This window comes from Phascolarctos cinereus, unplaced genomic scaffold (genome assembly GCF_003287225.1).
Source record: "Phascolarctos cinereus isolate Bilbo 61053 unplaced genomic scaffold, phaCin_HiC Scaffold_4;HRSCAF=312, whole genome shotgun sequence".
Lineage (NCBI taxonomy): Eukaryota > Metazoa > Chordata > Mammalia > Diprotodontia > Phascolarctidae > Phascolarctos > Phascolarctos cinereus.
The window spans coordinates 157115147-157141351 of NW_027555847.1; the positions used below are offsets into that span (position 1 = coordinate 157115147).

Sequence of the window (26205 nt, forward strand, 5' to 3'; positions counted from 1 at the left end):
CTTTTCTTTTCTTTTTTTTTTTTTTGGCAAGGTAGTCAGGGTTAGGTGACTTAACCAGGGTCACACAGCTGGTAAGTGACAAGTATCTGAGGCTGGATTTGAACTCAGGGTCCAGGGCCAGTGCTCTATCCACTGCACCACCCAGCTGCCCCATTTGCTGTATCCACTGTACTACCTAACTACCCCAATGCATATCTTGCATTGTTTCTTAACTGCTTCTTATGGGAATGTCATCTTCCCACTTGATTATAAACTCCTAAAGGACAGTCCCCGAGTCTTATTTATCTCATTATCCCCCACAATACTTAGGATAGTAATCATAACAATAATAGTAAAAACAGCTTCTGTGTAGTGCTTTAAGGTTTGCAAGGCATTTTACAAATATTGTCTAATATCGTCCTCACTACAACCCTGAGAGGTAGGTCCTATTATGAGGATACTGAAGTAGACAGGTTAAGTGAATTGCCCAAGGTTATATATCTAGTAAGCAGTTAAGGCTAGATTAGAACTCAGCTCTTCTTGATTTTGAGTATAACACTCCGTCCATTGCACCACCTAACACATAAAGATTTGTTGGATGTGTGTGTGTGTGTGTGTGTGTATTTTAAGAAAGAAAATGTATGTTCCTCCTATTGGTTCTAATTTTTACTTACAGCATCACTAATCTGAAAATGTGTTTAATAAGAATGTGTATGTATGTGTATGTATATATATATATATGTATATATAGCCTATATCAGATTGTGTGCCGTTTTCGGGAGGGTGGTGGGGAGGAAGGGGGAGAAAAATTTTAGACTCAAAAGTATATAGAAATGATGGTTGATAAATCAAAATAAATTAATTAAAAAGAAAAGAAAAGAAAAAGAAAGAAAGAAAATGTATGAGGTGAAATGGGACAAGCTCCTAACAGAGATCAAGGGCACATGTCAAGGGGCATGGGCAAGGAGAAGGGCCACCTCTTCCTCAGAGACAGGAGTGAACGAGTGGAGGATGAGTAAAAAGGTAATGGGGTTTGAGGTACAGAATAGGTAAAATGAGAGAGCTTATAGCAAATAGTCTTGATTTTCTCAGTAAAGTGTGATAGGAAGAAATTGGTTGGAAACATGAAGCAGGCAGAAGAGACATTGGGGGGCTTGAAGAGAGGAGAAAGAAAAAACAACTACTTAGGGGAGTGGGATGGAGAGTGAATCATGGAAAAATAAAAGGATAACCTAGCGGCAGCAAGGTCCCAATTGAGATTGGAGAACATAAATTCCTAGTGGATGCATTTAGCATGACAACATGTGTCTTCCTTCAGGGAGCGTTCAACCTATGCAAAGAAATGGCCCAAGCGTGAAATCCAGAGAGCCCAGTGAGAGCTGATGGACCTCAGACAGGCAGAGATAGAAATGGGCCTAGTTGGGGACGGTGTTTCCTTTAATTTGGGCCATTACTTCATGATGTGTTCTGGGTGTTCAGAGAAATAAGAGACCACTGTGATCAAGGATGCCTTCATGGAGAAGGTGACACTTAAGTTGGGTCTTTAAAAATGGGAAACATTTGGGGGAAAAATCAATCATCATGTATTTATTAAGTACCTATTATGTTCCAGGCTCTAAGGAATCAAAGACCAAAATGAAAGTCACTCCCCTCAAGAAGCTTACATTCTGTCAGGGAAAAGAGCACGTACAAATATAAGTCAGTGCTAAATAAGCAAAGAAGAGGAGAGAAGGAGGGAATAATAGAAGAAAGGACCAAGTCTAGTATTACAGAAGGAGCACCAAACTGGGAGTGAGGAGATCTGCGTTCTGGTTCATCTTCGTTCTTCCATTAATGCAAAGTGAAGTGAGCAGAACCAGAACATTATACACAGTAATAGCAACAGTGTGTGATGATTAACTGTGATAGACTTAGCTCTTCTTCGATCATATAATGATCCAAGACAATTCCAAAAGACTCGTGACGGAAAATGCTAACCACATCCGGAGAAAGAACTGTGGAGTCTAAATGCAGATTGAAGCATACAATTTTCACTATTTTTGTCTTTCTCATGGTTTTCCCCTTTTGTTCTGATTCTTCTTTCATAACATGACTAATGTGTAAATATGTTTAACATGATTGTACATGTATAACCTATATCAGATTGCTAGCTGTCTCAGGAAGGGGGGGGAGGGAGAAAAATTTTGAACTCAAAATTTTACAAAAATGAATGTTGAAAACTATCTTTACATGTAATCCAGGGGAAAATAAAATACTATTAAGGAAAAAAAGAAATTAAAAAAAGAAAGTCAAGTTGAAGAGGTTGGGTTTATCCTGATAGATAAGAGGGAGCTGTACCTGACTCGAGTAGCAGCTTTGGAATGGGAAGCTGGTTAGTGGGTAATTACCACACCTGTTCTGCTTGGCCTGAGAAGATGGTATTTCATGCACATAGTAGGTGTGTTTCCCATCTCCCATGAAATAACCATCCTCAGTTTTATGATTATAGCTATTGTTTGTAGAACCCTGTCCTGTTTGCAGAACATGGTGCTCCTGGCAGAACCTAATACTGCAGAAGCCGTCACTGTCTGTAAAGCCTGTGTGTCATTGCTTAGAGAGGCCATCTCTGCAGAGCCATCACAAAGTCTGTGGCTGGGTGAACCCATCATTTTGCAGAGCACCAAGTGTCTTGTCCCTTGTCTCCCATCTTTTTCCTTGCTTGTCTTTTACCCATCTACTCTTCATACTTACCTTGAATACAGTTGTGTAACATTATCTAAAGATCCATGGAAGGCCAAAGGTGTTGGAGGTGAGGGCACAGAACTGTTCTTTATTAGCTCTTTGCTCAGTCTGGCAACAGACTCAAATGGGGAGCCTGACGGGGGCCCAGAGTGATGTCACTCTCATTTGCCTTCTAGGCTGTGGGACGGCCTTCGACTTCCACAAACAGATCGACTACTTGTTTCTTGTGGGCACCGAGGAGGGTAAAATCTACAAAGTAAGACAACTATGCCCATTAGAACCCCTAAATAAAAGTGAGGAGAGAGGCCTCAAGAGTTGTTTCCCCTGCTCAAAGCTTTCCCATCTCAGGAACTCTAGGTGAAAGGGGTAAAGGGGGGAGGGAGGAGAAGAACTAACATCCTTTGTCAAACCAGTCTTATCTGTACCTATCATTCTGTGCTCCCCCCAAATCCCTCCTTCCATCTATCTCTTCCTATTCTAGAAGAGCACTGTAATCCCAGCTGTGGCCTTGGACAAGTCACTTTAGGTCCTTGGGTCTCCATTTTCCCCATCTGTAACATGAGGGGATTGGACTGAGCTCTAACGTCTCTTCCAGCTTGAAATCCTATGATCCCTCCTCTCTAAGCCTCTAGCCAAAGTTAAACAGCCCCAGGCCCACCCTGAGGAAGCCAAAGGCTCTAGAGAGACAGACAAGACAGATATAAAAATCGGGAGATCCAAGGGCTGACATAAAACAGATGCCTCCATTAATGAAATCCAGTTTGTCACAGGTTTTCTAAGGAGTGGGTGGGAGGGGCCATCCGGAGCTTGTTGGGGAGGACCTGGGGAAAATTCCCTGCCTTGGAGCCCATTGGCTCAGGAAGGCTTCCTGAAGGGACCTGCTTAAATGGAAAGGAGAGGGTGAAAGGACTCAGCAATTTTCCATTAGGAATCCAGAGTCTAACTAAAGAACTTCCGGGAGCTGATCTCAGTCCAACAATGAGCTTTTATTAACAACTACTGGGTGCCCAGTCCTAGGCTAGGGGGAGGAGGGGGAGGATAGAGGGGAAATAGAGAAGAATCAGATGCAGTTCGTCCCCTAAGGAGTTCTTAGGTTGGGGAGACAAGATTCACAAGCCTTAGATAGAGTAAGCGATCAAGGGATGAGCGTGGCATTGATTCTATGTAAAGGAAGAGTTCAGAGAGAGGGAAGCTCAGTGGGGGACTCGCTGAGTTCCAAAAAATCCCAAAAAAAACAACAACTTCATAGAAGAAGTAGGATTGGAGCTGGGCCTCATAGGGCCTCTACAGCTTTCTACCAATTCAATATGTTTCTGAAAACATTTTATTTGCACCAAAGATTAACAACCATCTCCCTTCTTCCCACCCCGCCTGGATAGTCCTTCCTCTCCCTCCCCACCCCCCCCACCCCCAGCTACATGGTAACTCGCTAATTTTTAGCCCAGAATAATTTTGGAAAACAGAAGAGTGCTCTGCTATTAGCATTTCTGAAGCCAAGTAAATCATTATCTTAATTACCCACAGGGCTGTCTGCATTCTTATAAAGCAGCAAGCATAGGCCGCCCTTTTGCCAGGGATCAGGGATCTGCTTGGTATGCTAGGAGGTTTCAGTGTGGTGGCAGAGAGAGGGGGTGTCCCTGAGAGAGGAACAGAATGAGATGGCGCTGGCCGGGGGTCAGGGGGCCTTAAGTGCCGCTGCCCTGAGTGTGGAGGAAGGCTGATGTATTGGGGGCACCAGAAAGCTACTCCTCCCGCTCCAACCTGTTACTGTGCTTGAAATCTCAGCATTTGAGATTTAATCCTTTGGGTTAAGGCTTGGATTTTGTGGCCGAGACCTTAAATAGCATTTATGAGAATGTAAAACCTCTTGGACCCAGAATATTATTAGTCACTAATGCTGTAGTGTGAATGAGCAGAAAACAGCATCATAGATAAAACAATAATAGTAGCTCTAATTCACTTCCCTCATTTTACAGATAAGGAAACTAAGGCCCAAAGAGGTTAAGTCAATTACCCAAGCATATTTGGGTATTAAGGGGGCAGAGCTGATTTTAAACCCAAGTCAGATCCTTTAGGGGGAAGGCTTTTCTTGCACAATGGATGATGCACCCCATCTCTTCCCCGGTCCTTATGGACCAAACGAGTGAGTGAACTCCTCAGATTATCCCATCTCCCGCTTCCAGCACCATCCTCAACCTAAGTCCTTCCCTCTAGCTTTGACAGGTCTTGAATTATCTAGAGTCCTCAGCCATCAACCCTCTTCCTCCTGTTTCCAATGACCATTTCCCCTTTTCTCTTTTTAAAAAACTGAGACATTGGGGGTGAGGGAGGGATGGGGAGAAACTAATGTCTCTGAGACCCAGCACTAGAGCCTTTGGCTAACTCTTCCCACATGGCCCATGTGGCTGCCCCAGCCCCCACACAGCTCATTTCCCTGGCTTTCTCATTTCCCCGTCCTTGGCCTGACTGTGACCCTCTGCCACTGAGACCAGCCTTTGTCAAGGAGATCTGGGGCAAAATGAAAATGGAATCATGTGGTCTACTGCTTATCTAAAGCACCCAAGCACATCTTCCCCTGGTTCCATGGGAAGTTGGGTTGTGGTTCTAACCAAGTGTGGACAATCCATTGGTGGGTCCTGTGTCTACACAGGGAAACACTCCCTTCCCTTCTCCCCAAAGTTAAGATGCATGTTCATCTTAGGGGCACAATTATGGCTTATAGCCATGGATAAGTAGCCTATCTATCTAGGTGGCACTGGGCTGGAATCAGGAGTTCAAATCTGGCCTCAGACACTTACTAGCTGTGTGACCCCAGACAAGTCATTTAACCTCTGGTTGCCTCAGTTCCTCATCTGTGAAAGGGGGATAGTAATAGTACCTACCTCCCAGGTTTGTCATGAGGATCAAATGAGATAATATTTGTAAAGTGCATGTTATTAGTACAGTGCCTGGCACATGGTAAATGCTATATAGATGTTAAGTATTATTATTATTATTATTAGTCCTCATCCAGAGTTTGCTTTTTGATTTTAGACCCTTCCCCTGTCCCTCTGAAGTCTCTTAGCTTTGATCTTCGTTCCCCCCCACCCCCCGGAAGGAAAAGTCATTTTGTGTCTGGGCTCCAAAGTCAGTATTCCCACCTCACAGGCCCTGCCCTAACCTTGTGGATGCCTCCCTTGGCCATTGATAGAGTATCCCCTCCAGTCCCATCCCTGGCCTCAGGAAAACCTATCATTTTCTCTGTTTGTTTTCTCCCTGGCTGGAGTGTGGGCCTTGCTGTCTCCTGGGTTTGAAGATTTTCTTTCATTCTGATCTGTCTTAACCTTCTCCTTTAGCTCCTCTGCTTGTCAGGTGAGGTCAGGCTTCTTCTTCCCTGTTATTTTAAGCTAGACGCCAGGCCCTGGCTCCCTAGCACCAACGAGTGACAAGATCTCAAAAATTTCAGCTGCCATCCAGTCCAACCTTTCCCTGAAAAGGAATCCTGTCTTCAGCATTGATGACAAGTAGTAATTCAGCCCCTGTTAGAAAAACTCCAGTGATGAACCTTTGGAGAGTTCAAATTATTAGGAAGTTTTTCCTTATATAGAGAGGAAATACACTTCTATAACTTCTACCATTTTCTCTTACTTCTGTCCAACCCTTCATTGTTATAATGATGTATCAAATACTGCAAAACAGTTATCACACAAATAACCTTCTCTTCTGCAAACTAGACATAGTTTCTTGTTGTTGTTGTTGGTTGGGTTTTTTTGGGGGGTGGGGGGAAGCAATGGGGTTAAGTGACTTGCCCAGGGTCACATAGCTAGTAAATATCTGAGGCCTCATTTGAACTCAGGTCCTCCTGACTCTAGGGCTAGTGCTCTATCCACCTCAGTTTCTTCAAATGATCTTTGGTTCCCAATCCTCTCACCATTCTGGTCATCCTCTTCTGAGTGGTAGATAACAGGCCATTTATTAAGTGATCACTGTGCTCCGGGCACCGTGCTAAGTCCTAGCGATACAAATACAAATCTAATATATATGTATATGTATATATGTATATATGTGCATGTGTGTATGTGTGTGCATATATATATACATATATATGTATATTATCCCTACCCTCAACGAGAGGGAGAGAATATAGATCTGAAAATAAAACAAAATTGAATTTTAAGAAAAGATCCCATTCACCTGGTTGGCTAGGGTGCTAATCAGCCCAGTCAGCTAGCATTTGTTAAGCACCTACTATGTACTGGGCACTGTACACTGGTGGTTGCTGTTATCCACTTAAGCCTCCAGAACTTTTTGACATAAACTATAGCTTGGCCATGCCTCCTTTATCTCATGCTTATACAGATGATTTGTTTGTTTGTTTTTTAAGGAGTAAATGACTTTTACGTTGATCCCTATTAAATTTCACTTTACTAGATTCAGCCCATCATTCTAGCTTCTCAGGTTGTTTTTTGGATCCTGACTCCATCCGATGTGTTAGTCCTCCTACTCAGCTTTGTGCTGCTGTCAGATACACTGAGCCCACCATCTCTGCTGGCAAATGATGGGTAAATGATAGGTATTGAATGCCACAGGGTCAAGGACAGATGGGCTCCTACGAGAGATCTCCCTCCAGGGGGGACAGGTTAACCACCCTTTTGCTCCTCCTTTGCCATGTGGTCTATCTCTACCTCTACCTGTCAGCTGGGAGGGGCCCTAACCTGCTCCTGATCTTGAGGAGCCTCCACTCTGAGATAGCCATGCCCCTGCCTGTCCTGGGGTGATGCAGGGAGCAAGTGACTTTAACTGCTTTTCTGGCCTGATTTCCAGAAATGTTCTTGTTCTCTGTTTGCTCTGTATTCTATAGCGAGAGAGGGTTTTTTTCTTTTTTTACTCATTCATTCATTCGTTTGTTCATTTATTCATTCATTTATTTGTTGTTTAGGAAGCATCTTTTGCTTTTACAGATACAGGGAATGTGAAAGGGAGATTAGCCTGGGAGGAAAATACCCTGGGTCACATTCTGAGTCTGTCTCTGTCTTAGCAAATGACAAGATGAGATTCCAATGCCTTCACAGTCACAGAATCATCATTTTACCTAGAGGCCATCAAATCCAATGCCCTCGTTTTACAAATGAGGAAACTGAGGCATCAACAAACTGAATGCTTTGCCCATGGTCACACAGCTAGTATGTGGCTGGGGCAGGTTTTGAACTCAGGTCTTCCTGATTCCAAGCCTAGTATCTAGCTGCCTCTATCCTGAGGATAGGAGTGACTGCTGACCTTTGATCCTACCATAGTGCTCCAAAACCTACTCAAGCCAATTCCTTGACACGTTTGAGGCCCACAACATGGCAGTGGACGCAGTTACCTGGAACCCATACCATTCCAAAGTCTTCATGTCCTGCAGCTCTGACTGGACAGTGAAAATCTGGGACCACACCATCAAGTGAGGGAAAAGGAGTTCTGGGACTGTATCATCAAATGAGGGAAGGGGGGAGGAAGGGAGGCAGAAAATGACCTGCGAACCAAATATCAAATGAGACTGGAGGGGGGCAAGGGGAGAGGGAACAGTGTAGGGATCACCCCCTCAGGGATGGGATCCAAGCCCTACCAGGAGAGGCATCCACTAGCTATTTTCTGACTTGTCTTACCCTCTGCTCATCTTCCCATTGTTCCAGGAAACCCATGTTCGTCTATGACTTGAATTCTGCTGTGGGTGACATAGCTTGGGCCCCGTACTCCTCTACTGTCTTTGCTGCAGTCACCACTGATGGGAAGGTAAGAGCCCTGTCACCAACACCCAACCCCCAAGTTCACATTTGCCAGCCTTGGTCCAGGTATGACTCCCCAGCCCACTGGAGGTCAGGCAGCAGAGCCTGGAGCATCAGTCAATTTGATTTAATGATTCAGCTCAGCCACCTGTGGTAGGGTAGGGAAGGATTTGGGAGGGCGTGAGTCCATTGTGGCCTTGATTAGGCTTCTGAGATTACCTCCTATTGATGTGGAATATATACCTGATATGTACCCAGTTATTTGCATGTCATCTCCACCATTAGAATGTAAGCTTCTTGAGGACAGGGATAGTTTTTGCCTTTCTTTGAATCCCCAGCACTTTGTACACTGCTGGGCATATTGTAAGTGCTTGATGACTGACTGACTGATTGGCTTTTTGGTGAGGGCCGTCCAAGCAGAAGACTCAGTCAGAGCATTCTCAGGGCAACCAGTCCCCATCCCTCACCCCATCAGCTCTGATTGGTGAAAGTCCATATCCAGGCTTGGGGGTCTCCAGATTCCAGCTGAGAGGAGGGCAGAGGAACCTGTCAAAGTAGCCCTGATGGTCCCTAAGATCTGAATGTGGAGGAAGTTTAAGCATGTTTGGAGATCTGGCCAAGCCAAATTGGGGGGAGGGCGTGGAGGAAGAGAAAGGGAAATATTCCAAGAACACCATTAACTGAGACTTGGCAGTGTAATGAGCATGCATGTGTGTGTGTGTGTGTGTGTGCGTGTGTGTTGGAAGGAGGGAGGTCAAGGCAGAGAGGTGGCACTAGATAGCCCATGCTGAGGTGCTCTGAATGACCACAGAGTATGCATTTGATCACACTCAGCTCCATCCTTGCTTTTCCTCCTCTTGGCTCCTCACCTGCCCAGATCCCTGCTCTGATGCCCAAGGCCTCCCTCCTTTGGCAGGGCAGATCCCTGGGGGGCCCCTTAAGGTGGCATTTCATAGCTCACAGGATTTAGGGCTAGCTGGAACCTTGAAGACCATCCATTCCAAAGCCCTCATTTTGCAGAAGAAGAGGCTGCCAGCCAGACAAGAGGGATTTACAAGGAGTAAGGAGCAGATCCCAGAGTCCGACCCAGATCCTTCTACTCCATCCTGCCTCTCAAGAGGCTGAGCATCAAGTAACTGGTGGTTGGCAACTCAGTCATTTCCAGGCCTGGAGTGAAAGAGGGAGCAGCCCACAGCAGCATTCTTAGGTCAAAATTTGTCTCTGGTGGACTTCCCACTTCCCCTCAGATACCCAGTGATCTCCTAGATAGCAAAGTGTTTAAAAAAGGTATCTCACATTGGACTGAACTCATTAACCCAGCTCAAACCTCCACCAGAGGGACTTGTCTGAAATCCTTAACCCAAAGAAATTAAGCTCTCACGATGAGATTTTAGGTACCAGGGCATACCGATTAGAAGGATGTTTCTGAAGAGGAAGAGCTTCTCACAAAGGGGCCCAGAACTGGAAGGGACCTGGGAGGTCATCTATTCCATGCCCCTCATTTTAAAGATGAGGAAACTGGGACCCAAGAGGTTATGACTTGCCCAAGATCTCACAGGAAGTGAACATCAGAGGCACCGTTGAGACCAGGGCCTCTTAACTCCAGAGCAAGCACTCCTTCCACTGTACCAAATAAAGATGTCGTAGTTTGTTTGTTTTTTCTCATCTAAGTTCACAGACTTTCTGAAATCTGTCCAGAGACTTCTGGAGGTCTGTGGACTTCAGGCTAATCATTACCCCTGTTCTAAGGCATTTGGGTCCTTTTAGTGTTGCTACATGGTGTATAGCAGCCTCTGAGGGGAGTACCTGTCCCTCCCTCGGGGCTTTGCCCAAATGAATTACTCTGGTTTAAAAATAAAATTGGTATAGAGGTCAGAAAAGCCAAGTTCCAATCCTAGCTAGGGCACTAATTTTCTACGTGATCATAAGCAAATCATTTTATCTAGCCTCAGTTTTCCTTTTTAGAAAAAGAGGGGCTCAGATTAGATGAACTCTAAGGTCCCTGACGATGTTCTATGATACAAATCCTTGCTGTTCCCATGTGGCCCTGTTGCCAAAGCACCCCTTTGCCTGGGCAGCACCTTTATTTACATACCAGTTACTATTACCTCATGACTGATGTCTGAGCTGGCTTGTTGCTCTTTTATTGTCAAAAACACAGCTCTCAATGTTTCCTCCTTGCAGGCACATGTGTTCGACCTGGTCATCAACAAATATGAGGCTATCTGCAACCAGCCAGTAGTGGCCAAGAAGAAAAATAAGATTACCCACGTGCAGTTCAATGCCATTCACCCTATCATTATTGTCGGGGATGATCGTGGTCAGGTCACCTGCCTCAAACTCTCACCCAACCTTCGCAAGATGCCCAAGGTAAGCAGCTTGACCTGGATTGTAAACTCCTTCACCAGGAGAGAAGCTAGTTGGGCTCCAGGGAATGACAAGCATCTGGAGAACAGGCTGGGGTTTTGGGAGAAAATTCTGAGAGAACTGGGTTGATCTCAACAGCCTCTGGCTATTTACTTCGAATAGTCATAGCCCATCCTAGGCAAATGGAACTAGACAGAGCTCCCCGTGGGGTTTTGGTGCCATTCTCCGGGGAGAGAGAGCGAGGAGACCCACTGTATATTATATACATTGCAAATCTGAAAATCAACCATTCCCAGGAATGGTTCATGTATAGTTAGCATTTTCCTTTTTTTTTTTTTTTGAGGCCCACTTTTAAAAAAGAGAATTTTGAAGGCAGAGAGGGCTCAGAACTCAGTGGGGCTGGGATACTCATCTAGGGTCAGCTACATTTGGGAGGTGGGGGCGCTCATGTGGGTTGGGGGTGGCAGAAGATTGAAGCTGGTTCAGTTCAGTTTGCAAAAGGGGCTGGGAGTGGATAGAGCTCCAGCCTTGAAGTCAGGAGGACCTGAGTTCAAATCTGGTCTCAGACACACAACACACAACATGTACTAGCTGTGTGACCCTGGGCAAGTCACTTAACCCCAATTGCCCAGCAAAAAGCAAAAAAGCAAAAAACAAAAACAAAACAAAAACAAAAGGGGCTGGGAGAAAGCTCAGAAAGGTAGAGGGAAGCATAACCTGGTGGCCAAAGTGCTCTGTGAGTTCATTCTATTTGTAAGCTAGGGAGCAAGTTTGCTCTATCTGGGGCCAGAGGAAGAAATAACTTTGGGAACTAAAGGAAAAACATTGCTTAGGAGGCAGAGGAGCATGCTGTGTTTGGGAGCCAGGGGAAATTCTGAGGGGCTGTCAGGGAGACACCCACAGTTAGCACAATTTGGGAGGCAGGGAGAGGATTGTAGGGATTAAGCAAGGACGTTCATGAGGACCAAGAGGTGCATGGCCAGATATTGCTCAACTATGGGGAGGAAGCACAGGAGACTGGTAGTGGGAAGAACAGCTTTTTTGGGTAGCCCCCAAAGGGTGCCTTTGTGACCCTGCATTGAACTCATGGCTGCCCCTTGGGCCACACAGGCTCACCCACAGCTTCTTACTACTTGGCCATGGACACTTTGGGAAGCAGGATCACCCCCGGGCTCTGTGGGCAGGGTGATGAAGGGGAAAGAGCACTGAGCTGCCCTTGGCTAAATCAGGAGAAGGCAGAAGGTTTGAGAGGAAGACAGTGGACTTGGTTTGTGACATGTTGGTTTTGGACTATTGATAGGACATCCAAGTAGGAGATGCTCAATAGAGATTCTGATTCATGATTCTAGGGAGAGATGGAGGCTGGAGGAAATTTGGGAGTATCCATGTAAAGGTAGAGAAATGGATAAGATTTCCCAAGAGAGAAAGGGTTAGTCCATTATCCTTTGCCAGCCTGTAGGTGTGATTTGGGTAGCTGAGGTCAGAGGCAAAGTGGGGTAGGGGTTTTCCTCAGTAGCAGGATTCTGGATGAGGAAAGATAAGTTAAATCAGCCATGAGAACAATGGCTCTCCCTCTCAAACACTCACCACATGCCTCCTCTGATCTGCTGAGTCCTCTCCCTCTATCAGGTCACTGTAGCTGTGATGCAGTTAGGACTTGGCCCACAGTCCAGAGTCTACCCCAGCAATAGGTCATAGGGCAGATCTCAGCCCAGAATTCAGAGTCCATCCCAGGCCAAGCAAACCCAGCCCAAAGGGTGAGCTTGGACTGAGCTATGGGCTGGGTAGGCCTGGTTGAGCTGCAGATAAGAGAAAGGATCGGCTGATTCAGTGCTCCCACAAAGCAATGTCCAGGGCTACTAAGGCCTCAGATGATGCCAAGGTCTTTCTCTTCCAATCCTGTTTCACAGGCAATTCCAGAGCCATGGGATTAAAAATAGGGACCCTTTTTCTGTGTATAGCCCAAAATACAACAGCCTGGCTAGAATGCCATGCAACTAGGCTTCCTGGAGCCCAAGGGGTCCAGAATCACTGAACGGATATGGCAGAAAGGACCTTAGAGATTATTTGGTAAAAATCACCTGGCTAGGGTCACATAACCAGTTAGTGGCAAGGCCTGGACTCTAACCCAGGTCTTCAGACTCCAAATCCATTGCTCTTTCTACAACCACACACTACCAGTAAGCATTCAGGACCCTGAGTGTAGCTTATCATTTGAATTGACTTCCTGAGAGCAGAAACAGTAGGGCTAGGGCCGCGACTGGGGCCAGGACAGGGACCAGGTGGAGGTGGATTGCTCCTATCTAGCCAGGAATAGAGATTACAGTATTAATAAACAGGAGCAGAATGGTCTCCTACCATGCTTGCTCCCTCAGTCTCACACTCCTCACCCCACCCCCCAGCGCCCCAGCTGCCTGGGGTATTCACATTTATTCATACTGGCTGCACATTTCCATGGATGGCTGTTCTCGCCAATTTAGTAGTAATGGCCAGAGTAGAGACAATGGGCCCAAGATGGAGAATCAGAGCCTGGCCTGTAATTATTGCTAATGCCATCGTTGGGTTGGCTATAAATACCACAGAATAAAGGAGGCATGAAGTAAAGGGGTTTTAATTGGTTAAACGTGCCGTAGTAAGCAGGAGCAGTGTATACAGCCCAGCTTTGAGCTCTGGGCCTTGTTTCAGGAGTTAGTTGTACTTGGAGATGAATCTTGTAGCTGATAAAATATGTTCTTAATTAATTTGCACTGAGTTTGAGGAGGCTGTGAAAACGTGTCTGCCTGAGAAATACTGTTTCCGTTGCTGCTTAATGAGGGCGCGTTCCTGGCGGCTGGGCTAACTCTCCTGGGGATGCAGAGAAGAAAGCATTTGCTAAAGGAGGGGAGCCCTAGCCAGGGGGCATAGCCATCAGCTGGACCAGAGGCCTCCAGTAGCCCAGGCCTGGCATAATGGCTTCCCATCAAGTGAACAGAGAACAGTTATCACCCCAGAATCTTGAAAGGGTCTGGCTGAGCCAGGAGGGAATTGCAAAATGGCAGGTCCAGAGGAACAGCATGCCTTCACCCAAAATGGACCTCCAACTATACCCAAAGAAAGGAAGTGATAGAATGTTGATTAGTGGGTCCCAATGGTCTGTATCACAGGCAGCGGCCTATATTAGCAGAATCAGGAAAGCAAGGCAGTTGGGCTGTGAAAGCAGGGAGGCAGCAGCTGCTACTATAGCCCTGATGTTGGCATCAGCCTTTCATTCTTTCTGAAATTGCCTGTGGGCAGCTTATATAAGGAGATATAGCCCATGCCTCTCAGGGCTGTTTCTAAACTGGGGCTTGTCATTTAGTTTTATAGGGAATTATGTTGGAAGGAAGGAGAGCAAGAAAGCTCCACACATCAGGATATTATGGTGCCAGGGAATCTAGTTCCCTCTTTTCCCAAGTATTGCATGTGTCTCCGAGAAAGCATCATGCATGAGGTTGTACCGAAAGCTGCCTGGAGTCCTAGGCACCAGGCCTATACCAGAGAGCTGGGCAATAATGACTGTGCCGTTGACAATACCTTGACAATACCTTCTGAGCTCTCAGGCCTGCCTGTGTCAGATCATGGAACCCTTGTGGTCAGTCCTGGTCTTTAGGGGTTACCCTGACTGCTAAAGAGCTCAGAAAATGAAAGCTGGCTCTATGAAAGGCAATTGGCCCAACTCCTAGAATCTGTTTTGCCATATCTGAAACTGTCCTTCTCTCCCTGAAAGGGTTACCTTCTGAACAGTTAAGAAGGATAATACCCTAGGCCATAAACTTTGCTGACCACAACAAGTTTCTGGAGAATCAGCCCCTTCTCAGAAAGGACCCTTGTCCTTGGCCTATGGATTTTCCATCCTCCAGCCTTTGCTGAATTTTATCCCTTTGCTCAGGATGCCAGCTTCCTTTTTATCATTCAGAACTGACTTGGCTCTCTGGCTTGAGTCCTATGAATTCCAATCATTGACTACATATGCCTCCCCCTTCTTCCACCATTGCCACTGTAACTTAGCACCTGGTCCTAGCACCCACGCTTTTTTTTTCTCTTCTTATTCTTGACACCACACACTCGAGGCCAAAAAGTGTGTTTTTGGAAAAAGGGAGAAAAAATAGCATACATAAATATCAAAAATAAGATTTCAGGCAGTTGAGACTATATTTGAAAATGGGGTGGAGGGGGAAGAGAAGCTCTCATCAGTACAGATTGGGCAGTGCCAGATTTACAAAACTTTTCTATAGTTAAAGTTCTCTGGGCCTTGCTCAGCCCCCATGATTCCCTATAACTGGAGCCCATTATCCTGGACTCAGAATCACTCCTACCAGATCTGAAGATTTGGGATTCCCATACCTGGGTATCTTACACCAGATTGGCTAAGTGGTTTACAATCTCAGACTCACTTTCAGACAATCAGGAAATGTCATGATTATGGCTGGGACTTTGATGCCTCACCTCCATGCTTCCTTAATCATTAGCTAATTCCCTTCCCACACTCAAAGAGAAGTAGAAAATAATTCAAAAGATATTATTAGAGTTGCTCCCACTACCTAGAAAAAAGAATAATTCAGCCCAACACCAAGTTTACCCCCAAAGTTCATTGGATAACCCCTTTTTCTTCCCATTCAAGAGCAGGGGGCCTGCCTATCTAACATCTAGGCAGGTCTGCTGTGGCAAATCTAAGCATTAAGCTGCTGTGGGGTGATTAAGAATAGCTCGCATTTCCTTTTTAAAAAATTTAATAGATAACTTTTATTTTTATATCACTTTCATTTCCAAATATATCTCTCTTCCCTCCCCTACCCACTGAGCTATCCCTTGTAACAAAGAATAAAAAAGAAAGAGGGGGGAAGCAGTTCAGCAAAGCAACCAATATATCAACAGTATCTGAGAGTATATGAAAATTTCCACACCCATAACCCTCCACTTCTGTAAAGAAGGAAGGAAAATATGTTTTCTCAACCCTTCTCCAGGGCTAAGTTTTGTTTATTATAATTAACAAAGCATTCAGATTGGTTTTTGTTCTTTCATTTATATCATTATTGTGTATATTGTTTTCTTAGATCAAATCTCATCAGTTCCTCACTCCTCCCTGCTTTTCTGAATTTTTCATATCCTTTATCACAGCATACTATTCCTTTATATTCATGTACTACAATTTGTTTAATCCTTCTCCAATCAAGGAGCACCTACTTTTTTTTTCCCCATTGCTTGCTACAAAAAAAAAAATTGTACTTGGTTCTAAAGCATTGGAAGGTTCACAAAGCATTTCCCCCACAACAACCCAGTGAGATAAGCAGTGCCAGCATGATCAACCCCATTTTATAATGAGGAGATGGAAGCTGAAGTGAGTCAACTTATCCAAGGTCAGACATCTACTTTGTGTGTGAACCCTTGTCTACCAACTCCAAGCCCAGCGTGCTCCCCACACACTCCATTGTCTCAGTACAACACTGATATCTCTGCGAGAGGAGCAAGTCAAAGTGACTCGTTATAAAAGGTATAATATGAAAAAGAGGAGAAGATTCCATTGCATCAGTACCCCATCCCTGAAGGGCAGGGCAGGGCAGAAGCCAGCGGTTTTCATAGGCTCTAAGCCCTAGAAAGGAAGTTAGGGATTTTTTAATCCAACCCTACTCATTTTAAAGTGGAGCCCAGAAAACTTAAGTGACTTGGCCCACAGTCCACAATCATATTAGTAGTAAATGGATCAAGATTCAAATGCACATCCTGATTCTGAGTCCAATGTTCAGGGAAAGTGTTGAGTTCCCTAGGCCAGTGAAAGCCAGAAGCCTGGGACATCAAAACCCTGACCAAGGACACGAAGTCTCAGACAAAATTCTATCCAGAAACATTCTTTTCCCAGCTCCCTGACCCAAGGACAGTCCATACTGCCCAGGGGCATATGTTCTACTGAAGGACCATTTTCTGAAGGACTCCTCCCTAAGAAGACCCACACATCTCTGGAAGGCATTGGGGAAAAAGCAGTGAGACTGCATATTCCAAGAGCTGATCATGATATCCATTCATTCAATTCAACAAATATCTACTAAGCATGTACAACAACCTGAACTTGATCTTTAGCATAGGATGAGGAAAAGAAAGGACAAAAATGGGAGGGGTCAGCCCTGAGATTCCTGTTATTTGTGGGAAGTGCATGTGCCTCCAGCCCTCTTCCCTCTTTGGCCATTCAAGTTGGTTTCTGGGAATGAAAGCAGAAGGCAGGTTATGTCTGATTATAGGCAGGGAGGAATCAGAGATTTTATCCCAGGCCAATCCTGACATGGATCCAGCCCGGCTCCTTTCTGTCTCCCCTAGAGAGAGGGGCCTTTAGGTATCTAAGAGTGCAGGGAGCTGGATGTTTGAGTGTCTGAGTAGGTGGGAAGCTGGGAAGCCGAGTGTCTGGAAGCTAGGCGTCTGAATGTATGAATGCTTCCTTTATCACATATTCATTTAAAACACTAGCCATTGGTCCTCTTGTCACCTCTACCTCCTGGATAGGGGGAAGGAATAGGATCTCAGATAGCCTTGGAGATGGACCTTCCCTCCCTAAAAAAAAAAAGTCAATAGGAGCAAAGATCCCATTTTCCATCTTCTGCTCTGGGGCAAGGACTGGGACAGAAAAGAACTGATCAGCATTAGGTTTAAAAGGAATGTGAGGGAGAAAGCACCGTGTAGGGCCTAGGTGGGAAGGAGGAGGAGAGCTATGGAAACCTGAGCTTATCTCTACAGCCCCAGGAAGGGAGAAAGGGGAATAAGAATCCTTTGTTCTCTGTATCTCCAGAGAGATGCTTTGGCGATAGAACCAGAAGGAGCTGCCCAGAAAGCTGCCTGATGGGGAGGAGGGAATTCAATTAAAACTACCCACCTAAGATGGCATGGCCTTGCTTAGGGTACCAGACATTCTCCCCCATCTCACTGCAGGGTCAGGGCCTGGCCAGGAATTAAAGGTGAGAAGAACCCCATGGCTCAGGCCGTGACACTGTGCTGATGTGGTGCATTTTGGGTAAACAGGCCATCCTGTAGTAGTCAAAAGCCAACAGTGCTATTTATCCTTAGCAGGGCCAGCCAATAGGCCAGTGCCAGCTGCACTGGGGTGCATGTAGATGGTTCTGCATCTAGAAGGTTCTTCACCTTGGACAAGTGGTCCTTGGACCACCTTGGACAGGAGGAGGGGCATGGGGTCAGCTCCCTTGAGAAAAGGAAATGACCCTGGGGCTGCTGGGCTGAGTCGGGGGCTGAAGGTTGGGGTGGAAGTGCCCCCATGGGAGTTGGTATGCAAGAAGGGAAGGGCATTTTGGCTTGGGATGGTTTGTCAGCATCTGCTAAATTTCCAGTACAGACACAGAGCCCTTGTTTCCTTGCCCAGCTGCAGTTCTACCCAGAGGGTGGTACTTGGGTTCACAGTCCTTTCTCTGAGTATTGGCTCAGATTGTACCTTGATGTTCTAGTAACGTTTCTAAGATTTGGGTTTGCTGCCTCCATTTGTACCACCACCTCCACCCTTGATGTGTAGAGGCAGTAAAGCCCATTCTCTCTTTTTCTGATAGGCCAGAAAACCATTCCCTATGGCCTCCACTCCCTATGCCACCAAATGAGCTCATATTTATAAAGTGCTTAGCACAGTGCCTGGCATAGCATTGTAGGTGCTTACTAAAGGATTCTTTCCTTCCTTCCTTCCTTCCTACTCTTGTTTCTTTCCTTTTCCCAGGTCAAGAATCCAAATCCACAAAGGCCACCTACTGAACTTTAAAAAGGCACTTGACTTAAAAAAAAAATATTCACCAGAGAAAAGCCACACCCCAAAATATGCCCCAAAGGTACAAAAAGGAAGTTTCCATAGAGGACAAGTTTCAGGTTTCTCTGGGCCCTAATGAAATCTGACCAGGGATGTTCTGGCTGACCCAGATGCTTAGCTCTGAATATGTTTGGCTCCTTCCATCCCTGAGTATAATGCCAGGCCTTGAATGGCAAGGGGGCAGAGCTAAGATTTCAGCTAGACCTCAAGGGGCAGTCATTTGAGGATCAGAGTGGAGAAGACTAGAAAGTACCATGAGTCAAAAAGGCAGAGAGCTGGTCTAGACTAATTAGCTAAGGGAGGGAGGAGTCCAAAATTACTGAAGGTCCAGGCAGGGTCCAGAGTTCAGGAAGTCAGGAAGTAGGTAAAATAATAATGTTGGCCTAAATGATGGCCAAGTCCTCTTTCAACTCTGAAATCCATTACACACCCAGGCTTGAAGGCTGAGGATCAAAGCCTTGGGGACTCAAGCCAGAGAGTCTGGGGAAGGGGAGGTCAGAATCTGGAAAGGAGATCTATGGGTGACAGGGACAGAGAACCAGTGGTAAGAATAGGGCTTGATTCTGAGCTCGACTTCCCAAACAAGAACTCACCATATAGGCTTCTTGCCCAAAGCCAGAGCTGGTTGCAATGTAAACAAGTTTGGACAGAGGTGCTTTGGCTGGCCCACATCCTTGGCACAGAATAGATTTGGCTCATTTCAAAGGTTAAGACAAGTGGAAATGCCTGGCTGGCATAGGGAGAATAAGGAGGCAGGGAGCCAGGCAGCTCCTGACACCGAAGCCTGGTTTCTCTCCCTGTTCGGTCTGTCTTTAGGCTGTGCCAACAATCCAGTCTTCAGCTAGGTACTGGTGCCTCAGTGGGTCTAGGCTCTTTGCTCTGACACCCAGCCTCTGCCTCCCTGGCATCATCGCTACTGGGTTTACAAGCAGCAGCCTGTCTCTTCCTCATTTCTCATCCTAGCTTTTGGCCTTGTTACATGGCATCCTCTCCTTCCATTTACCAGCCCAAGACAGATCTCCTTTCTGGTCCTAAAATAGCAAGTTCTTCCCAACCCTCCTGTTTGGGTTCCTTCCCAGTCACTGGCTTCTTCTGACTCTCAGCTCACCGGCAAATATAGGGGTAAATATTCTGGATCCCCCTTTCTGGATCAAGTTCTCTGCCACCCACACCTTGTCTCCTTCTCAGCTTTCTGCACATTTCCTAGGATCCTAAGATTTAGAGCTGGATAGGATCTTTGAAATCATCTGGTCCAACCCCTTCGTTTTGGGGAAGACTAGATCTAGAGTCAGTAGAGACATGGTTTCAAACCCTGGCTCTGGTAACTTACCAGCTATGTGACCCAGAGCCAAGTCACTGAGCCTGTTGCCTTATCTGTAAAATGGAGATAACAGTCACACTACTTACCTCACAAGGGTGGTGTGATGAAAGTATTTCGAGAATTCGTGTACACTATAGAAATTTGAACTAGCGTCAAGCAGCAGAAACTGGATTCAAATAAAGGTCCTCTGACACCAAGTCAGGGGCAGCTAGGAGGTGCACTGGAAAGAGGGCCAGCTCAAGAGTCAGGAAGACCCAAGTTCAAATCTGGCCTCAGACACTAGCTGTGTGACCCTAGGCAAATCACTTCACCCAGTTTACCTCAGTTTCTTCATCTATAAAATGAAGAAGGAAATGGCAGACCCCTCCAGGATCTCTGTCAAGAAAGCCCCAAATGGGGTCATGAGGAGTCGAACATGACCGAAACAACTGAACGATAACAAAAGACACCAAGTCCGTGCTGTGACCACTCCACCATACTTGCTCACATCGATAGGTACAACAACCACCTTTTTTCGTTTTTCCCAAAGCAGTTCCAGTTTCAAGAAAACTTTGCTGCTAATGAGGCCTTCTAAAAGTAATATCCTTTATCAGACCATGTACTTCCATCTCAGGTTCAAAAAATATAGTACAAGTACATATCAACTCAGAATCAGCACTCTGCAATAGTAGTCTCCAGGCACTAAGTTGGAATGCAAGGGGAAACTGAGGTCCACAGCTAGTTAGATGTACTTTTGCCCCCAGGGACCCATCTCTTCCTGCCCACAGCCCACTTTGATTTGGCTCTGGGTCACATTCATCTAAAAGGCAAGTTAACAATCTCTGCCCCTCACTGGTCTCCCATGGACTGACTATACTTCCCCATAGTACCAGGGCCAGATGGTGAGGGATTAATGCCAGGACAGACATGGGTACAGGAAGGAGCGATGCCAGGGTAGGGGGAGGTTTATGTCAGGGCGGGGGTGGCTGTCAGTACAGGCTGTGCCAGGAGGTGGGGCAGAGGGCCCAGCCACCCTTGGTGGCATCTGGGGAAAGGAAGTAACAGCAGTAGGGCTGAAGAGGTGCCAGTTACCCCCAGCACGGGGCAAGGAACTAAGCCAGTGGCATGCAGGGCCAGGGAAGGTGCCAGGGCAATCAGCGGGTACAGGTGGCACATAGATGTGGGGGTGGCTGAGCCAGGCCAACATTCCCATAGACTCTAAGCAGGGCTGGAGGTCTGCTTGACAGGTTTGGACACAGATAACAAGGTCTCTGCTTTATAAGGACAGACAGACAAATGAATAGACACTGAATGACTCCCTAGGTGAGAAAAGAAACAGCTGGTCATGCAGACTCAAAGCTGATCCAACAGACCTGCCATTGCAGGTGGAGAACTCCAAAGTACCTCATATTGAAGCTGCTGAAAGCCATTCCTCAGAGGCCCTCTCTGCCTTCTTCGTTCTCCTCCCCAGCCTGCCCCGACCTTGTCCCTTTCCCCCACAATCGTTCCGCCCCCCATCAGGGCCTATAGTTGGGGAGGGAGTACTCATAGGAGCATAGATTCAGAGCTAAAAGGGACTTTGAAAACTATCTAATCCAGTTGCTTCATTTGCAGATGAGACCCAGACACATTAAGTACTTACCCCTAGGTCACAGGTAGGTGGCAGAGCCAGGATTCACACTCAGATTCCTTAACTCCAAGTCTAGCACATTTTCCACTGTACCATGTTGCTTTACAAGATAGGAAGGAAAGAAAAAGGAAAGTCTTCAGTTGCTAGGCAGGGGAGGTGGGAAGGCAGCTTGGGCCGGGCAGACAGCCGCGTACAGCACCCTATCACTCACTCTGCCTAGAGTGTCATCGAGGTCAGAGGGAGGCCAAGGGGGCTAGGTACCCACTGCAGACACACCACGATGGGTTCTCCACTCTGTCCTGTTCTCTAATCATCTTGTATGTCTGAATCAAGTCTCTTCCAAAAGAAAGCAAGTTCCTTGAGGGCAGAAAGCATATCTGTTCCTTCTTTGCCTTTCCCACAGCCATGAAGGTAAGAAATACAGTGACGATGTCAATCTCCCTTTTATCTGCAAATATACTTATTTACACTGAGGTCCATAGCCTTAACTGTGGGTCCTGTTTTATCCTTCTCAAATTCTGTGCTCCATTCATTCGGGACAAGCCCTCTGTCTAGATCCATGAATTTCAGAGTTGGAAGAGATGAGGGGGCATCCTCTCCAACTCACAGCTGGATGAGAATCACTTCTCCCTCCCCACCCCAACATATCCCACAAGGGGACAGCCAGCCTTTGCTTGATCCCCTCCAGTGACAGAAATTCCTCACCCCCAAGGCGACCCATTCCACCTGGGGGCAGCTCAAGTCATGAGGAAATTTTTCCTCATCTAAAGTCTAATCTATTTCTTGGCCACCTCCAACCATTGCTCCACGTTCTACCCTTCAGCATCACCCAGAACGAGTCTGTTTCCTCTCAAACAGCCCTTTAAATAAATACCTATCTCCCCTAAACCTTCTCTCCTAAATCTTCACATTCTCATTTCCTCCAACCAGTTTGCACATGGCAGGATCTCAGGGGCCTTCACTCTCCTGGTTACCTTCCCCTGGGCACTCTGCAGCTTATCAACGTCCTTCCTAAAATAGGGCGGCCAGAGCTGGCTCTAAGACTCCCCAAGCAGTCTGATCAGGGGCTGTTACCTCCCTAGTCCTAGCTTCTATGTCTCTTAATCCCCTGATTGTGCCCTGAACTTTCTTGCCTCCACAACTCTGCCCATCCCTTTCCTCATGCCTTGGATGCCCTCCTTCCCGCTCTGAATTCTTGAAATCTTTTTTTTTTGGGGGGGGAGCTAGGCAATGGGGTTAAGTGACTTGCCCAGGGTCACACAGCTAGTGTTATGTGTCTGAGGTCAGATTTGAACTCAAGTCCTTCTGACTCCAGGGCTGGTGCTCTGTCCACTGTGCCACCTAGCTGCCCCATGAATTCTTGAAATCTTAATGCAAATACCACTTCCTCCAAGAAGCCTTTCCCCATCTTTTCCAAGAGACACCAGTCTTCTACCTCAGCCCTCACAAAGTACTTTACCTTATACTTCTCTAATGCATTTATCATGCAGTATTGTGGATTATAATTATCTGTGTTGGTGTCACCTCTTCCTCAGCTATAGGTTCCAGGGGTCTGGGATCTAGAACTGCAGGACTAGATCTAAATTCTATAGATTCTAGAGTGTGAGTTCCATGAGAAAAGATTGTAGTAAACTTTGTATTTCACTCAAAATGTTCTGCACACAGTAGATGCTTGATAAACATTTGCTGAATGAAAGAATGAATGATTGAATGACAGACTCTTGCCAGGTGGTTGGCACTCTGTGACATAAGGGGAAGGTAATATTATATTCTGGGGCATAAAGGAAATCTGGTGGCCCAGGTCCAGGAGGCCTGATTTCCAGTTGAAACTCTGACACTTATTAACTGTAAGACATTGCACTTCTCTGGGCATCAGTTTTCACATCAGTAAATTAATTTTAATAATTAACAATCATGCTTAATAATGCTTGCATTACCTGGCTCACAAGTCTGTGAGGAAAGTAGTTTGTTAAAAAAAAAAGAAAAGAAAAGAAAGAAAAAACATTATGTAAATATGAAATGTTAGCAGTAATAATAGAGGAATCTAGAGGTAGGTGTGTAGGTTACAAGGGTCCAACTCCATGAACCCCACGGCCAGCTCAGCTCTTGGCACCTCTTGGGTTCCCTTTATCAGAATCACCATGACCACCTGTGAATCTGAGGGGGTGGCCCCTGGACTCTATTCAATATTCCAAAAAGAAACTGCAATTACTATGTATGGAAACAATCTGGTATGAGGAATGATTACAAGTTACCAAGGATCTAGAATCTGGGGGTTCTTTAGCTGGAGTTTAAAAACACAGCTAAGGGGTCTGTAAATCCTATCACATAAAGAACAGCTGAAGGAACTGAGGATATTTAGTGTGGAAACGAGACTTAGTGGGATGTGACATCCATCTTCAGGTGGAAGAAAATCACAGAAAGAATGCTGAATTTGTAGTTGGGAGATCTGGGTTCAGATCCCAGCTCTGCTCCCCACTGTGTGACCTCTGGGCTGGAGTTTCCTCATCTATTAAAAATGAAGGTATTTGATTAGATGATCTCTAAGATCCCATGAGGTCGAAATCCTATGGTCCTACTTTGCTGTTGTGGGGAAGAAGGATTAGATTCATGCTGTGTGTGTCCAAGAAAGCAGGACTTGGGGCAGTGAACAGAGCCACAGGATAAGGCATTTACAGACTGGAAGCAGAATAGGACAATCGTGCAGCCAGCAAGCAGGGGCCTTTGAGTTTTCCCTGTGACAATCTGACTTGATTTGCCTAAGGCTTAGCCTAGCTAGGCCTAGATAATCTCCAAAGTCCCTTGTACCCCTGCAAATCCACAGTTACTATCCTTCATAGTATCACAGGATTTAGAGTCAATGTTAGGAAATTTAGACACTGTTGGAGGGTATACAGAATGTTGAAGGGTCTCAAGATAATCTTATATCAGGATTGGTAAGAAAAACTGAAGATATTTTGCTTTTAGAAGAGGAATATAAGACCCGTCTTCAGTATTTGAAGCGTCATAGACAGAGCAATTAGCTTTGTCATATTTGGCTCCAGAGGCAGAACCAGTAACAATGGATAAGTTACAATGGAGATTTAGGCCTGATAGAAGGAAGAAAACTCCTAATAATTAGAGGGGCTATTCCAAGGTACTATAGAATGGGTTGCCCTGACAGGTGATGAATTACCCTTCGTGGTTGACAACTTGGGTTATTGTTGAGGAGATTTTTTTTTTCAGGTATGTACTAGACAGGTACTGAGGGGCCCTTCCAACTTAGAAATTTGGTTATTTTGTGATTTAGAGCTTGAAGAACCTCAGAGATTATTTAGTGTAACTCTGTTATCATACAAAGGACAATCACAAAGATAGTGGTCACCTAGAACAAACCTCTCATTTTACAGGTGAGGAAACTGAGGCCCAGTGAGGTTAAGAGACTTAATTAAGGTCACACGAGTAGTGAGAGGCAGAGCTAGTACTTGAACTCAGGTCCTCTGTGTCTAGGCCCAACATTCCAACATTGCACTTGATTCCAAATCCAGTGTTCTTTCTGTGGGAGCTTAATAATACTGAATACTTCATTATACTGAAGCTTGACGCTGTGCCAGAAGCAATAGTATTTCTTGGGATTAAAAATGTATGCACAAAAAAGAAGGTTAAAAAGTGGTTTTCATTGCTCACCACTTTACCCCTTCATGCCTGATGCCTCCTGAGGTTTCTTTTAAAAGAGCTCTCCACAGAAGCTGAACGTATGTTTTCTTCTCTCAGAATATTTCTCTGTATCTACTAAAAGCACATACAAGTCTTCTACCAACCAGATCTCTTCAGTAAATGTTTGTTGTTGCCTTGTATTAGAGTTGGCGGTGGTAGTGATGACTATTTGGCGGGGTGAAGAAGCTTTCTCCCACAGAAACGTATCAAATAATCAATAAGTATTTGTTAATTACCTATTACTACTTGAAGAGCTTTTGCACCAAATTAACACAAGTAGGATAAGAACTGAAGCAAACAGGTGAAGGAAAGGGTGGTAACTCGCTCCAGAAGCAGAGGTTCAAATACTACCTCTGGTTCTTAATATCTCTGTGACCCTGGACCAGTTACTTCACCACTACTACCCTGCCTCAGTTTCCTCATCTGTTAAAAGAGAGAGGGTTGGACTGGGTGGCCACTGGGATTCCTTTTCAGCTCTAGGTCTGTGATCAACTATGATATCTGACAAGAGTCTGACAGTCAAGACACATAGGACACTGACACATGTATAAGACTAAAAGCCCAACAGATGAATGGTCAAAGGATATGAACATGCAGTTCTCAAAGTGATTAATTCCAAACTATTAACAACCATATAAAAGAATGCTCTGAATCACTAATAAGAAAAATTAAAAATTAAAACAAGTGCAAGGTTTTACCTCACATCTAGCAAATTGTCAACGTTGGAAGGACTGGGGAGAAGACAGGCACACTCATACATTTTTGGTGGAGCTGTGAGTTGGCCTGACCATTCTGGAAAGCAATTTGGAATTTTGCTAAGAAAATGACCAAAATCTCCATACCCTTTGTCCCCAAGATCTCACTGCTAGGCATATATCCCAAGAAGGGCAATAATTTAAATTTTAAAAAAGAAAGGTCCCATATATACCAAAGTATTTATAAGAGCATGTTTTGTAGT

At 45.5% G+C, this 26205-nt stretch overlaps 1 protein-coding gene across 1 annotated transcript in view; it reads left to right on the forward strand.

The window, feature by feature from the left end:
* DNAI1 (dynein axonemal intermediate chain 1) overlaps nt 1–26205 on the forward strand; it is a 252535-nt gene that overhangs the window by 221468 nt on the left and 4862 nt on the right. Inside the window, exons 16-19 of the mRNA XM_020966929.2 lie at nt 2877–2956; nt 7974–8122; nt 8355–8454; nt 10632–10817. Coding sequence (XP_020822588.1) covers nt 2877–2956; nt 7974–8122; nt 8355–8454; nt 10632–10817 — 515 coding nt within the window. The remainder of the gene's footprint in view (nt 1–2876; nt 2957–7973; nt 8123–8354; nt 8455–10631; nt 10818–26205) is intronic.